Source organism: Sander vitreus, chromosome 18, assembly GCF_031162955.1.
Source record: "Sander vitreus isolate 19-12246 chromosome 18, sanVit1, whole genome shotgun sequence".
Classification (NCBI taxonomy): Eukaryota; Metazoa; Chordata; class Actinopteri; order Perciformes; family Percidae; genus Sander; species Sander vitreus.
In genome coordinates, this window is record NC_135872.1 from 4,359,881 (window position 1) to 4,377,296 (window position 17,416).

The following is a 17,416-nucleotide window of genomic DNA, read 5'->3' on the forward strand; positions in this document are numbered from 1 at the left end:
TAACTGTGTGTAACCAGGCTTGTTGTTCATTTGAAGCTTTTTCGTTCTGTGTCTCCTCGTTAGTTTTCTATCCTGCACATCGCGGCTAAGTGTGCCAAACCTCTCTGAATATTTGATGATCTGCTGACGGACTCTGATGTGTTTGTCTGATTCAGTGTGTGTGTGGGAAAGTGTACTGTACACTTGTCTACGTGTGTTCATCTGCTTATACTGTGCTCATTCTCTGTGTATCGTGTGTGTGTGTGTGTGTGTTGGAGTTTAATGTAGGCTAATTGACAATGCAGCTGTCTGTATGTGAGCTCAGAGGATAGAAAGAGAGAAGTAACAGAGTTTGAGAGAGAGAATAGGAAAGAAGGAGACATAGAGGAGAAAGAGAATAGGAGAGAGGGAGTGAAAATGAGAGCATGGACTGGGTTTGATGAGGAAGAGGAGAGATGGAAGTAAAGATGATACTCCAGAGAGTACAAAGGAGAACAAGAGAAGTCAGCAAGATACTGAGATCCTGACACAAAGCCTGTGAGACTGACAGAAACATGACAGAGACAAAATGAGTGTGTGTGTGTGCGTGTGTGTGTGTGTGTGTGTGTGTGTGTGTGTGTGTGTGCGTGTGTGAGAGGCTAACGGTCTTTCATTGATCCAAGAAAAGCAGCAGTTCAGCAATCAGCAAACTGACTCCAACAATCTATTACTAAGCATGTACACACACACACACACACACACACACACACACACACACACACACACACACACTAGGGGTGGAACAGTACATGTATTTGTATTGAACCGAAACGGTACGGGCGTCTCAGTTCGGTACATGAATTTACACGGGGAATACAACACGGTATAAAAATAAATAAAACTTGCATGCAAATTAATTAATGTAATGTGGAACTACTGTTAGATACGCGGGTTCTAGGGACACCTAATCTGTAGCCCCGCCTTAGCTCTGAAGCTAGTCGAGCTCCGCCTACATGCAGTTTTTTGCAGGTCGACGGTCCAGTGAGTGAGTCAGCGATAGCAGCACTAAAGGACGAGTATGGTGAGTTAGAGGACCCGCCGGCCTCTTTAAGATCGCAAGTTTGGGAAAACTTCGAGATGGATGAAGCCTGGAGCCTCCCGTGTCATGCCATCTCACCCACTTCGGTCTTTGGGTCAGTTACAGTAGTACAGGTGAGAGAGTGGTGGATAAGACGAGGTGTCGGCGTTGTTCAACAGTTGTTGGGTATGTGAGTGGAAATACATCTAACATGCTGATGCATATCCGACGCCATCACCCAGCTGTACCAATCGCTGGAACGAGACAAAAGAAAACTGTCCAACTTCTCCTCCCTACAGTGCTTAACCAGCCTTTAGATACAAATACAAATAGGGCTTCAAGTATTTGCTGCATGTGCTCGAACCTCGTTACAACATGCCATCCCGTCCACATGTTTGTTGTTGTTGTTATTATTGTTTATATATGTAATTTGCACTTTCATAAATAAGAGATGCTGTATTTCCAGTTTTATAGCTGATTGTCTTATTTTGTTTACAAGTTCCAGATGGAATCTGGAGATGATGTGGGGTACTCTTTGTTTACTGTTTACATCTTACTTTATACGCTTCAGGCTGCTGCAGCTAGCTCAGGTGATAGACTGGATGACACTAGGTGGTACAGCCTGAGACACGCACAATAAAAAAAAATTGCCTTCTGCATTTTTGTTATGCTTTTCCCTCCATTGTATTGAACCGAACCGTGATGTCTGAACTGAGGTATGAACCGAACCGTGACTTCTGTGTACCGTTCCACCCCTAACACACACACACACACACACACACACACACACACAGACACACAGACACACACCGTTCAGATGACTGCAGGCAGCAGCAGGAGAGCCAGATGTTGCTGCTGGATGGATGTCAGACTGTAAAGACGTGTTTTCTGCTGAATGAAACGTTCACCTTCATTCAGCTGATATTAAAGGACTGATATGAATAGCTGATTTTAAAGGACCTTTGTATTCCTATCAGTTAACTCCCCAGCGTAATAAGTCCTTTCTCTTTGTTATCTACTCAGCTGTTCATGAGCCATTCCTGCACTTTCTTATAATAGCAATCTAAAAATCAACGCTGTCTCATACCAAAAATGATTACAGTTTGAGTTGTATGATCTGTTTTGGAGGAAACGTAAACTGCTGCCTGGATTATGTTCACCAGCGACTGCTGTCCATATCCTGTGTCCTTTGCCATGTTAGGCTCAAGCTTAAAGTGCTCATATTATGCTTTTTGGCTTTTTCCCTTTCCTTTATTGTGTTATATATATTTTTGTGCACATTATAGGTTTACAAAGTGAAAAATCCCAAAGTCCACCCCAAAGGGACTTACCATCTCCAACAGAACACACTGTTCACAAACTGCTCCAAACAGCTCTATTGTAGTCCAGCCTTTACTTCAGAGACAAACGTGGTCACTTTGGAACACACGTTATAATGCTCGCCTAGCTGCTAGCATGGCACGCCCTCATACTCTGCTTCTGACTGGCTAGTAGTCCTTACCTAGGTACTGAGCATGTGCGACTCCCAACAAAGATGTAACAGAAGTGCGATGTCTCACTCTGTAGCTAAAACAGAGAGCTCAACACACAGGGTGAAAAGAGGAGCTGCAGCAATGTGCAGTACAACAAATATATGAAATATATGGTGTTTTTTTAATAATTTGTATTAAACCATGTAAACTTATTCTGATATAACCTCTTAAATACAATTATGAACCTGAAAATGAGCATAATATGAGCACTTTAAACTAAGGTTAAAACACTCAGTTAAGATTTGTGTTTTGGGGAAATATTAAAGAGTCAATCACCTGAATCTCCTGCTTCAAGTGAGCATTTAAAGACTATGTCCCTGGCCCTAACCAAGAGCATGGAGGTGCCTAACCACAACTACAAAAACATGAATCTTGCACAGAAACTCTGGAGGACCATTTTAAAATCAATAAAATAATTTTGAAATCAATATTGTATGTCCAATTATTGATTTCTTTAGTAAGAAGCCGAATACGAAGCAAGATAATGTAGAGCGAGCGAGTCATTATTGCGAATTAAACCCCTGCAGGGTAATGCAAGACCCTGACGCACTCTACGTTATCATTACTTAATATCTCTGAGTAAACTAGACCTTTGTGGGCAATGCTCCAAATTAATGAGCAGGCCTGCTTTATTACTGTATGTTTATGGGATTTCTGCATTAATGTGATGAAGAACCTTGCTGTGTTAGGTACCAAAGTCATGGGATTCACCAAATACACATAAACCTGCCAGTTATTTTACCCGTTGACAATCTAATTGATTTCAAATATATTAATTTGGTACTATGATATAGCATGACATATACCATGAAAAAGGATTGTTTTGCACTGTAAAATATTCATATTTATTTATTTATTTGGTGAGGAGGTTTCAGTTTGTAGATGTTTAACAGATTCGACCGAAATCTGAAATGTTGAAGCTGAATCTATTGCAGACAAGTAACGGACAGGGTACCTGGTTTCTTCCCAGATCAGAGTTTTTGGTCCGACGCCTCAGTCATAAAGACTATTTAACGGTTTTTAACTAGCATAAATCATTAAAACGTATCATTAAATCATTTTTTGGATTCACTCTGTGGTGACATGTGGACATGTGGTTAGATTTGTTTTCAATATTACAACAGTCTTTTTTTTTTTTTTACTTTTACCAGCTTCTTCTGGCAGAATGATGATGAAAACATAGTATTCACACTATCAGAGCTGCAGAAGCCAAAAAGGGATCAATTGCCGCTTTCCGTGTAATATTCAAACCTTTGGAAAACAGTTTGCATCACTATGACTGGATTACAAACAAATGCAGTTCTGATGATTTATCATCCTACATCTGCAAAGTGACACTTTGTCCTTTTATCTTGAGAAAACTGACAGGAGAGAAGAGAGAACAGAACAGGGATTGATTTTTTTTGTTGTAAATTAAACTTGCATTGAAATACAACTGTTGACATGCTTTGAATCAACTTTCCTTAAAAGAGAAGACTAAAACTTGATTCCAGTTAGTACATCTCAACCAATAAATGCCCATGTTTGCCTCTGTAATAGATTTGTCAGACACCAACGACTCACCAAAGTTCTCCCCGCCCCAGATGTCCATGGCAGTGTCGTATTTGCCGAGATGATTGAACCAGGACCGGTCAATCACAAAGAGGCCCCCGGCGATGATGGGAGTCCTGTCACAGAGAAACATAAACAACAATGAGAGAGAGCGATCACTGTATGTCTAGTTATTGGTTTTTAGTCTCAGTAGTGTCATTTTATCGAAAAGTCAATCTTTTCTCGCTGACATCTGTGCTTGAATCTGTCTAGAATCGAATCAAATCAAAAGTAAAATGACTCTTTCACCACTTTTGTTGCTCTGTGTTTTCCAGAAAAGACAAGAGCTTGTTGGTTTGCTGCCTGCCTGCCACCCACACGCACACGCACACACGCACACAGGCTGAATCATCATCTGGACAACGTGATGAGTGAATACCCAGGGGACAGCACATTGTGTCATCAAATACCCTCTGTTTATTAACAATTATCCTGCCATCACCGCCTGCAAATAGGACTTGTGTGTGTGTGTGTGTGTGTGTGTGTGTGTGTGTGTGGGTGGAAGCATATAAAAACCCTTTTCAAGCTCAATTTGTCCTTGTGTGTTTAAAAGTGTGTGTGTATGTGTGTGTGTTTCTATTTGTATGTGAATGAGGAAATTAAAAAGCATACTATAACTTGGTAAATACATGAAATGAGACAAGGCTGGTGCATATCTGTGTGCGTGAGTGATCTAGGTACTTCTATCTTTGTGAGGAGGACCGACCCACGAAGGCTGTTTTACCCAAACGAGTTTCAGGGCTCATCAGACACAAAAACACTGCACGGCGATTATGAAACCATGAGACAGGATTTTACAACTCTGGAAATATATTCATGGGAATATTCATTTTATCCTGACTCATGGCGATCACCAGGAAAATAGTACAAATATGCTGTTAAGTTATCTGCACTTGTACATATCGTCGTTGCTGGGCAGAAACCTCATATCTCCATATCTGGTCATTTTAATTTTTTTGCTGACTTAATTTGTTTGAGGTAAATAGCTCAATAAAATATTTTCAAATCAGCCATTTTTAAATACAAGGTTTTTACCCGTCAGCGACGATATTTGACTTGCCAAAGCGGTTGTATTGTCAGATGCAGTCTCATTGCACTGTTGCAGCAAAGGTTGAGCCACACACACAGGCACCCCCAGTGTGCCAATGCAGTGGGTTTTATTAAAATAATAAGGGGACCCAGCAACTCTCTATCACTCTTTTTGGGCCTGCCCAAAGATAAGACCATTTTGGGACAAGATCTTTGAGACATTTTCATACATGTGCAATAAGGCCATAGTCCCAGAACCGCAGTTGGCAATATTTGGAGTGGCTCGAAGAGATCTGGGTCTCCCTCAGTCCCAGACTCGTGCTCTGGCATTTTCATCATTGCTAGCAAGACGCCTCATTCTGTTCAACTGGAAGTCCCACCTACCCCCCCTGTACAGTCACTGGGTCAATGACGTCATGGCTCACTTGAAACTGGAAATTTAAATTAGATTAATCACACAGCCCTAATTTGAGTATCTCACTTTTATGCAACTTAAAACTTCTACTACAGTTATTTGACTTTGTTACAGCACGTACGCTAGCGTTGATGGTTATGGTTTCAGACAGAGGCTAGGAATGCATCCTGTCAATGACGGCCCTCACAAGTATAGTTTATAAATGTGTGTATGTTCCCAGACGGACATGGTGACTCAGTCCAGATTGACATCGCACAGACAGAAGCAGCACACTGACATTCAGGTAGAGACAGACCATCATAATAAACACACACACACACACACACACACGCACACGCACACACACACACACACACCCATCCATCTGTAAGTGTTTATCACTCTGCCTCCACTAAAAACAAGCACGAAGTCAGACAGTCACAAGTTGGCACAGCAATAAATCTGGCTTCCTGCCACCAATCTGAATTATGAAAAAGGAACAGTGCCAAAGTTTATTATATATAACTTCTTCCTTGCCCAGCAGGGGGCGCTGCAGCAAAAACAGGTCAAGACGTTTGTTTGTTACTGATTGTTGCACTAAGGATCTGCGTCATGTTGTCTTTGTCATGTTAGCAGCAGTCGGTTGGCACTGCTCTGCAATCAACCACCACAGCCACAGAAAATGTGTATGTACAGCATGTATGTATTTATTATCCCTCCGGGTTTATTTGTGTTTATATACGTTATTGTACTAGTCGATGACTGCGGGTTCTTCCTGCCACATTCCGTCAATGCCGATAAAGTCTGATCATACAGTCCATGCATTGACATCAACAGAAAAAACACACACAGTTGATTAATGTCAATCGACGGATGACTTAAAAAATGTTAGAATACAACAAAGATGAAGCTATAGAGCCCCTTAAAGATAATAGCTTGGGTGCAAAAAAAAAAAAAAAAATATTTCACATCTTTGGGGGCGCTGTAAGAAGCCAAAAGGTAGAAACACGAACATCGCTCAAAGATGAAGATGACATTGGGTTCAGAAGCTTCTGCAGAGTGAAAACAACTTAAGAAAAGGGATTCAAAGTTTGAAGATTTTTTTGACACAAGTATTGTACTTCCTCAAAATAAAATCTGAAGATAGCTATTTAATTAATTACCCTTATCCGTGCATTACTTGTTGATAGTCCAGCTTGCACCAAACACTTATAATTGTACAGCTACATTTAAAACACTTCTTAAAGCCACTCATTTTAAATACTTCATACTTTATATGGAAAAACATATTTTGGATATACATGCAGAGAAATAGTTGATTGAACGTTCAAAGTATTAAAGTATAAGGAAAGAATATTGTGACATTATTTTAATGAATATCATTCATACATAAATACTTAAGTTTTTGTATATGGAATGGTATGTGGAAAAACTGTAATCTAAGTAGTCTAAGCTAAATATTAACAGCTTGTCTGTACAGTAAAGATCAAGTGCACACACACACACACACACACACACACACACACACACACACACACACACACACACGCAGAAGCACTCAGACCACATATAGCAGCAATTAAAGCTCCACTTGAGCTTGAAAACGGGAAGTGAAGATCAGGGTTATACACCCACGTCAACGTTTTAATGCATTTATCGAATGAACCTTCTGAACATGAGGATAGCTTCCTCACTTTTTCGGTGTATAGTTGGAGAAGGTGGAACTTTACATGTTAGAAACCAGCTTGAGCCTAAGCTGATCCTTTCGTGTCAGTTTTTCTTTTCTTTTTGTTAAAGTTCACAAAAGTGTGCAAATCCAGACCACAAAACTAGGTACAGGACAGAAGAACATGTACCAGACTGATAATGCTCCGATGAAATATTTATTCAATTACCAGAAAGGTAATTGAGGGCAGTGTGCATACTCTATTTCTCAGCTTTTCTTTCCCCCCCAGTTTTCCTGTGTGTATTAACATCAGGTTTAGATTCTATTGCAAAAATATTTTAAATATATTTTAAATATATTATTTTATTATTTAAAATAATAAAAAAAAGGAATAATATATAAATACATACATTTGTGTGTATACTTGAATTGGCATTATACCGTATGTTTGTGTCTGTAAGTGTCTTACTTGATTGGCTGGGTCGGGTCAGTCCGACGCGCTCTCTGTTCAGGTGACAGCTGCTCCCACTTAAAATGGAGACTCCAATCAAATCCTGAGAAAACAATTAATGTACATATACATTAAACTGTAGAGACAATACTGTACTGAACCAAGGCTTTAGTAAATTAGGCTACATGCTGTATAAGGAGGGAAGCAGTAGTGAAATACCATGGCAGACTGGAATTACGGTAGACTTACAGATGTACAGGTCGATTTTGAAATCTTGCTAGAATAATCAAAAATCATTGACACTGAGCCATATTTTTGATTGCTGATATTGTGGAAAATTCTCCAATTGTTTTATTAATACATACACACTGAAAAAAGACGGAATTTATGTATTCAGACCAATCAATTAAAGGGATAGTTGGGATCTTTTGAAGTGGGGTTGTACTAAAGTAAATGATGTTGGGCATGCCCCCCAGTTTGGACGTATTTTAGACACCTAAAACATTTATTTCAGCGTACGCTATTTAGAATATTTTCACCGCTTTACCTTGCTGTCAGACAGCCCTTTACGATGGGGGAACTGAAGCCATTATATCGCTCTTTTCAAAGCCACCAGACTCCTTTGACAAAAATAATAATTTTATCTCACAGAACACAGGAGTTGCTGGTGTACTGCTGCCTTGATCGGTTAGTTTGTTTGCTAGTTTTGTTAGTTCCTAACCAAAGTCACACAATAACCACTGTATATTTATTGTTACAATTATTTTTGCCTTTTGAATTATCATTTACTGTGTGTGTGTGTGTGTGTGTGTGTTTGTGTGCGTGTGTGGACGTACAAGCAAGCAAATGTGTGTGCATGTGTCTGTTGAATTGTGTAGGTGTGTGTGATTGCTGATAAGGCAGTCCAGCAGGCCAAGGAGTTGCTGCCACAGCACTCCCATCCCTCCATCTGTGAGTGTAAGTGTGTGTGTGTGTGTGTGTGTGTGTGTGTGTGTGTGTGTGTGTGTGTGTGTGTGTGTGTGTGTGTGTGTGTGTGTGTGTGTGTGTGTGTGTGCCTGGATCAATGAGAGTCCATCTTATAACCATCTTTTTTATGTTATGAGCAACAGCTTAATCTATAATTTAAATGTCCTTTGTGAGCCCAACTATCACCATCGATTTAGACCTCTCCTTTGTGTGTGTGTGTGTGTGTGTGTGTGTGTGTGTGCGTGTGTGTGTGTGTGTGTGTGTGTGTGTGTGAGAAGGACTGAGAGCAATGGACAGGGCTATTATCAGCATTGATTGGCGGATCGCTGTTACCAAGAGAAGAAGAATAAGAATAAGACTAATGGAAAGCAAGAGGGACTATGAAGCTCTCAGGAGAAATGGGCTTCAGAAAAAGTGAGGGATGACAGACGAGTGGAGAACACAGATGTGTATTGTTCCGATGCATTATCAGGCCATTTAGTTTCAGCTCATCTGTAAATGCAGAATCTTGTCGAATCTAAAAGAAAAAAAACGTCCTTCCTCAAATAGTCTGTTCTGGTTCTGCATCATCAATCTGTGATGGTGGGTGCATTAGAGGACAGTTACCGATTCAACCACAAAACCTCCACTTTCACTGCTATTAGTGATTATTTGGTTTCAAGCTTTCAAGACTGCATTTCAGCAACGCACAAATAATTATCCTTGAACTTTTCAAACGGAAGACAATCTGGCATATACATAAGTCTTAAAGAGGACACCAACCGCCCCAATGATGGAGGAGATATCCAACATTTAAATACACTCCCGGATTTTGTTATAGCTCAGTCCAAAGTTGCAAAGTGAGAGAAGCTACTTCTGGCATCAGGGCTTTTAGAGGTACAATTCCCATTTATTGTTTGCACAGGCAGTGACAGGTGATTGACAGCTGGAGCCCTTTAACGTTCAGCTGTTTGTATTGTCGGCCTTCAAGTACATTTGTAAAGTACATTTTCCCATCTTTGTCAGGGACTGTCAGACTGGAGAGTTTGGGATGGACCTATTTTCATTGTTATTCCTGGTGTTTTTAGTCAAATGGATGGCGGACATTAGGAAATATTTAACAAATACGAAGAAATTGCTTTAAAAAAACAAGTCAGTTTATTATGTGTTGTAGTGAATAGCATATAGAGAAGTCACCTTTAGTGTATTTTGATATGAAACATTCAATCACCAAAGTTAAAATGCGTTGAGTGCATTGCTAACGAAAGCTAAAGATTACGCTTTGTAGAAACATAATACTATCAGCATTTAAATGAGTTCACAAAGTTTGGGGTTCTACGACAGGTTTGGACGAATTGTGCATGTGTTTTGTTGCAAACTGTTCAGATTTATTTTCCATTTTTCCACAGCGATGGCAGATGAGGCTCATGTGTATTGTCGTATTTTTAAGCCATTAGCCACACCAAACTGATGCAAAAACATATCTCTTCTCGGAAAGTTGAAATAGTTCAAACAAACTTTATTGTAAGAGCCATTTTCATTGTTTTGGGTGTAGGACACAAATTGTCCACTGTTGTTACTAGTGTGCATCACGTTACATAAATACAGTCAGGCCATGTGTATATATATTTCTGAATCCAGCGTTAAGGAAGGGACTACTCAGGGTCTCTCGGAGATCCAACCTGAGGGTCAGTGGGACAGAGCAGATATCTCAAAAGTGTTCCTATTCAAGGTTCCGTCAGAGAAAATGAGCTCGTCATGAAGGGCTCCTTCATAAATCAGAAACCCTCAGGTGTTTCTCTCCGTCATCAAAAGACACCCTGAAGATGCCTTGAAGCCATTTTTATTTCTCAAAGTGTAGATGAGAGTATTTCCATACCTCCCCGGAGATCAGCGGAGGCCGCCACATAGGAAAAAGTGTCCATGTTGATGATGTCGATGACCGGGCTGACCACACAGGTTGGGTCCTGGACACAAAAAAAACACACAAGCATTCATGGGTTAGAGCTATAAAGCAAACACAAATATATTGAAAGAGTATTAGAAAAATAAATCAGAGGGTAAAAAAAGAGATCATAAATCCTGAAAAAGAAAAATACCGCAGAGAATGGCAGGGAGAAAAAAAAGAAGAGACAAAACGACCGAGAAGGTGAATGTGTTCCTGTGTGCACACCATCACATTTCACTGCAATGAATATATTTTTCAGTCCAAAGTGTGAAACAGACTGTGTATTCCAAGGTCCTTTTAATATTGCACCACATTAAAAGAAATTCCATTCATTCAGCACCAATCATGCACACAGCACATTTAGCGAGGCGAGAGTGACCTCTACCTCTGTTCTACTTCAATAGAGTTCCATTGTATTCACTTTGCTGGCATTAATGTCAGATTGTTGAGCAATATGAAAACAAGAAATGCTGAGAACTCTGTGAACTCTAAATGAAAGGAGAATTCATCAAGAGAAAAAAAATTAAAAATGCTGTGAGTCAGTGAACGTAAGCACACAAGGACGTTGGCAAATTGGCTTTTCGTTTTATTTGTGTTAGATATATGAAGGGTGGAAGGGAGACGAGATCAGAGCTGATATTGAAGTCCTGACACCTCATTGGTCTGTTGGGAAATAACTGCAGATGTTCTGGTACAAACTTTGAGCTGAGACTACCGATAAGGGGGAATGATCCGCAGTGGAAAACACAACAGAGAAACGGACTTGGTACTAAAAGAGAGTTGAACCATGCAGAGGAAATGAGGCAATAGGGCAGTGTGACTTCTAGAAAGTTCTGTCTTTTATGTCTTTTACGACTTAAGCCGTCTACACATGATCTGCGGTAAAACTGCTCTGCGCTGGCCCATTCCATTGTTTTTTACTATGGGGAGAGCGATGCCGCCCAGCTAGGCTACCTTTGGCGTTGCGCACGGCTCGGAATTGCTGCGCTCAAAGTTGAAATTATTTCAACTTTGACCTCGTTGCCGCTGACCGTTCAATGCGCAACCACTTATTCCAGAAGCAATGATGACGTATACCTGCGCTTTACCCTGTAAGCGTACCTCGCGGTTTGACTGCGGATCATGTGTAGGTGGCTTAACACATCACACAGAATGTATACAAGTGAAAAAATGTCAAACCTATCACTGCTACAAAACATGTATTTGTTGTTGCCCATATCACTTCTTTTTGCTTAACCATCCATATGGCCATGCGACTCTTATGGATTTAGGAAAATGATTGTCTCCTTAACCTTTAAATAGAGTCCTAAAGCCTTGTAAAAGTAAGAACAGGCACTTGAATTCCCTAATATTTTTACCTTTATGGCACCATTTGCTCTCTACAAGGATAAAAGTACAACACACACACACACACACACGCGCGCGCGCGCACACACACACACACACACACACACACACACACACACACACACACACACACACACACACACACACACACACGCCAGACTTGTCCCTGTTAAATCATAGAGTGTCCTGCTATTAGTTTGGTCAAACGGATGGATGCGCCTTCAGCCAGTGATATTACAGAGCAGGTGGAGCGGTTCTGGACCATTAGCTGCAGGGTCAGTGCAAGGGGACGCGGGCTGCATCCCTCTCCGGCTCCAGCCACATTACAAAGCACTACGACTGCTTTAATAGCTAGTTACGGTAATGACTCTGTGCAGCATTCAGGGTGAAGCATTCACGACATTACTGTTGTAATTGGATGAGTGTTATTTTCAGATCGCTTGGGAGCAGTTTCTTAATTTCAGTCATTTCTTCTTTTTTTTCCACCTGATTTGAAATGAGAGCATTCGATGACCGAGCTGAGAGGAAAACTGACCCCCGAAACATCCTGCATTATCACCATCCTTCATGCACGTCTCCTGCATTTGAGCTGGATTACATAGGCTAGTTCTTTACTAAACATTATGCAGTATGACCACAATAGAAAATTATACAATAAGGATTGAGGAGGTATAAACCTTTAACTTCCATGTTCAAAATGCTGCATTTAGACTGCATTTTCATTTTCATTTTAGATGGCAATTATTTACTTGTCTTTAAGTTGAAAATACAACTTTTGATAATTCTGGGATTTTATGTGATTCTTTTTGTTTATTTTATTAATGCATTTACAATTATATATGAAAGACCAGTTTTGTTGTTGGTCTGTAAGTCATTGTTACTGGTGATGACACTCGCTAGATTTAATTTCAGTGAGGCTTTCAATAATGCTGGTTAAATTGTAATGCAAAGAAAAAGATTAAGAAGCATTAATAAATGAAACTCAAACTCTAAACTAATAATCTGCAAGAATATTATCTTGACGTTGGCTTCGTTGTTTTGCTCTGAAGACTGCAGCTAATATCAAAAGGCTAAACTCCTCACTCCTACAACATCAAGAACTCCACACTGCACTTTTGTAAAGTTGTATTTGAGGTGTGTTATTTCATTTTGAAAGTGTGCCAGTGTTCCCTGTAGCCTAGACTCATAGACGCTCCCTTGGAAATTACTTCTTTTTCCTTTATTCTATAAATGAAGGTTGAGTTTCTGCAGCAGGCACTCCTTGTTCTTTGTTAATTAATTGCTATTAAAACCAGGGTACCTTTGCTGCTAATGCTTATTATTCCAATCAATGTAAAACATGACACATATGACTTTCTTACTCACTTACCTACTGTAGACGATGGTTGGATACATCTGAAATCCCTCACCTTTATCAATCAATCTATGGACTTTTTATGTTTTTTAGGGCTCACTGTTCAAGACTTAATATCCCCTGTTTAATGAGTAAAATGATCCCACAATGCAACACTAAAAGTAGTGAATAAGCAATGGCACTACACAATCATCTCATGGACATGACATAAACAGTGTGCACTATTTACTTTATAATCTTATTCACAAAATTCCCCATCCTACAGTAAAAAAAGAAGAAGCAAATACTTGACAGGTTAATGCAGCCTGGGTGTTGAGAACAACAAATGTAGAAGCTTGCAACTGCATTTGCTCACCATAAATCCTATGACCATCAAATAAACTAGAATAGTTACTTGGCATCAAAAATTGAATGAAATGTTTGTTAACATTTGACAACAGTATGTTCCATGAGTCTTAAGGCGCTTTCACACCTAATGTTCAGTAAACGCCGGGCGCAGTACAGAAGGCGGGTGAAGGAGAGGTCAGCCCTTATGAGAGAGCAATGTGTGGTCATAATAGGTTATAAATCTGAAAGTTATCGTCCCTTAAATCAGTGATTCTCAACCTTTTCGAGTCGCGACCCCCCAGAATAATATGGTTGGTGTTCACCCCCCCCACCCCCTCGCCTCTCGACAAGAGAAAGAGAGCTGCAAACTGGTGTCTACTCGCTGCTCCCTGCTGATTTGAGTGCCTTTTGTGAATGCTCTGATTAATACATGTAAACAAATAATGCTTTGCTTTACAGTTTAGTTTAAGTTTTATCAGATAGCCCATAGCATTGTCCAATGTGCGCCAAGATCTGCATTTGTGACTTCCTCTCTCCCTGACCCACCTTCATACCCCTTTCCTCCTGATTTACAAATGAAGCTCTGAATATAACACATGAAATGTACCACGCCCCAGAGGTAAAAATAAATAAATAGTAGTTTTCTTTGCTATAGTGACCTGCTAGTACTGCCTGGTAGCAGATGAATGTGGTTTAGAATATAGACAGTAAAGTATAATGTTTGAACGAAAGAAGAAACCCTTTATGTGAAAATACAACAAGAACAGCCTGACGTCGTCATACTCAGATTCTAGTCAGCATATGAGTCTGATACTGCTCCATTGGGCTGTGATTATGGGGCGTGTTTCAACCGAACCAGGAAAGAAAATGCCTCTGCACTCAACTGGACAGACCTCCAACCAATCAGAGCAACGGAGACAGACGCCACAGAAGCTGCAAGTCAAAGGCAGGCTTCGACAGAGCAAAGGCAGAGGTGGCCGTTTCCGTGTCGTGGGTGTCGACGGGTGTGGCAATGTGTATACGTACGTGATCGCGATTCTCTGTTCCTCTTTTAAAATGAATGCGCTGTCGATATCTTCTATTAAAGACTCAATAGCGGTATCTACACATCTCAATTCTCCAGCGGCAGCCATCTTTGTTGTAAACAAATTCAAGCCAAGCGCTCTTTGGTGACGTGGTTGATTAGGACACTGTTGATCATCTGTCCATCATCGTATAAAGCCCGCCCTGACAATTTGATTGGTCGGATCAATTGAACTGCTCGGATCAAGTCCAGACCGAACTCATCCAGGCTACAACCAGAAGCAAGTGGAACAGAAGTTCACCTTGAAGTTGAGCGGGACTTTAGCTCTCTATATCAATGAGACAGACAATTTGAGGGGAATAAAACTTTATGGCCGTGTGGAGTTCTGCCTGTGTGTGTGTGTGTGTGTGTGTGTGTGTTTACCTGGATCAATACCTCATACATTTAAATCTAAATATATGACTATAACGCGACTGGGCAGACAGTGACCGATGACTCTCCTGCTCAAACACACACGCACACACACACACACACACACACACACACACACACACACACGCATTTCAACCGTGAGTATGAATATGGATGATGTTGATATAGCGGCAGAATCCGATCAGGCCGTGTGGTTTACTTATTGATTGCTGCTCTACAGATGGAGATCAAAGGTCTTTAATATCAGCAGAAACAACTGTTGACTTGATGCATTGAAGGAGGAGGAGGAGGAGGAGACGACAGATGAGCAAATGAAGAGATGGGAAGGGAAAAAAAGAGGACAGATGGTGTGAAGACATGAGAGGAGTCAAATAAAAGTGATAAAAGAGAAGAGATGGTGGGAGGAGGTGTGAAGAGAGGGCAGGAGAGAAGAGAAATGGATGGAAGAGATGCAAAAAAAAGGGAAGGAGGAGGTGTAAAGAGCAGAGGACAGAGGGGAAGAGGAGATGGGTAGAAAAAAGACGCGAGGGAGTGTGAGGAGAGGGGACATGGAAAGGTAAAAGGAGATAAAGAGGAGAGGAAAGTAAAAGGAGGAGGAAAGGGGGACCAGAAAAGGGACCAGAGAGGAGGAGACATAGGCGAAAGGAGGATACGTGGTAGAAAAGAGTAGAAAGGAGAGAACAGATAAGAGAAAGGAGTTTCAAAGAGAAGGTAGAAGAAGAGAGGAGGGAAAGGAAAGAAGGTGTAAAGAGCAATAAAAAGTATTGAGGACGTGAGAGGGGAGGTGAGGACAGAAGGAAATGGGAAGAGTAACGAGGAGAAGAGGTTCAAGGAGAGTAGTCAAAGAAGTTGATAAAGGAAAGAAAGGGGGGGTGTTAGAGAGTAGGAGGGAAGAAAAAATGATGTAAGAGAAGAGAAAAGGGGGGAGGAGGGGTGTAAAGAGAGTAGAGAACAGGCGAGGAAAGTAGAGAGGAGTCAAATAAGGTGACTCAGTAAAAGTGAAAATAAGAGAGGAAAAGACGAGAAGATGTGTGAAGACATCATAGGGCAGAAAATAAGAGAAGAAAAAAGAAGAGGAGGTGTCTAGAAAGCTAAATAAAAGGTTAGAGAGAAATGATGAGAAAAATGAAGTGAGGTGGTGAGAGGGCACGAGCAAATAAGAGAGGAGAGAGGATTAGATGAGAGGAGAGATACAGAGAGGTGGTGTGGAGGGGTAAGAGGGGACACAGAGAGACACGAGAAAAGAGGAGAGGACAGATGAGATGAAGGACAAGAAGAAGGCAAGAGGAGGAGAGAGAAGAGAGGACAGAAGAGGAGGGGGAGGCAAGGTGAGAAAAGGGAGGATGAGCTGACAAGTGGTAAAAAAAAAAAATGATATGAGGAGGCGAGGAAGAGGAGAGACAAACAGAGGAGAGCGGAGGGGTGAAGGAGAGAGAGCAGCACTTATTCCTTAATGAGAGGCAATCAGACCGACAGCTATTTTCTCTCATGGCGCTATTTCACCTCGACCACACAACCACACACACACACACACACACACACACACACACACTTGTAGTGCAGTGTAGTACATCATATTTTTTTAAAGTGGCCTTGCCTTGCTAAAGTTATTGACATTCATGATCCCATTCATACATGAGTATATAATGCCTACACACACACACACACACACACACACACACACACACACACACACACACACACACACACTCACTCGTGTGTGCACACACACACACACACACACACACACACACACACACACAGACACTTCTTCAAGGTTAGAAGTAAAAAGTGAGCTGAATTAGGATTTAACAGTAAAGCTAGACAGACAGACACAAACGTTTTGTCAGGGTGGGGGCATGCTCTACCTGCTTGATCCTCTGCAGCAGGGGGGGCAGCCAGTCCTTGTTGACCTCACAGTGGCTGTCCAGGAAGGTGAGGACCCCGGCCCGCGCAGCATCGGCCCCCCGCACTCTGGACCTGATCAGACCTGACGCACAAAGAGATTCATAAACATCATTCATCATTACACACATAAACAAATGTCTTATCTCATAAAATAATCTGAACATAGACTCAATAGAAATGTCTTGGAAAGAAGTTACTCATGGTTTACAAGTACCTTTGAATTTTACTTATCTATAGTACTTTAGTAAATGTATTTCGTTATTTTCCACCACTGCATGCAGAAAGTTGTGTGGTGGCTGACTACAGTTGAGGGTTTGAATCCCACTTCTGACAAGTAGTCTTGATTCTTGTGAGATTTTGCAGTGCCTCTTCATCTCTAATACACTGTGCACATGCATGCATAAGTCCATTTATATATAAATTAACAAACAGT

At 40.9% G+C, this 17,416-nt stretch overlaps 1 protein-coding gene across 2 annotated transcripts in view; it reads right to left on the reverse strand.

The window, feature by feature from the left end:
• galnt14 (UDP-N-acetyl-alpha-D-galactosamine:polypeptide N-acetylgalactosaminyltransferase 14 (GalNAc-T14)) overlaps nucleotides 1–17,416 on the reverse strand; it is a 191,590-nt gene that overhangs the window by 30,617 nt on the left and 143,557 nt on the right. For both annotated transcript variants that reach the window (XM_078274174.1, XM_078274175.1), the window contains exons 6-9: nucleotides 16,944–17,065; nucleotides 10,523–10,610; nucleotides 7,717–7,801; nucleotides 4,132–4,235 (exon numbers count right to left, since the gene is read on the reverse strand). In XM_078274174.1, coding sequence (XP_078130300.1) covers nucleotides 4,132–4,235; nucleotides 7,717–7,801; nucleotides 10,523–10,610; nucleotides 16,944–17,065 — 399 coding nt within the window. The remainder of the gene's footprint in view (nucleotides 1–4,131; nucleotides 4,236–7,716; nucleotides 7,802–10,522; nucleotides 10,611–16,943; nucleotides 17,066–17,416) is intronic.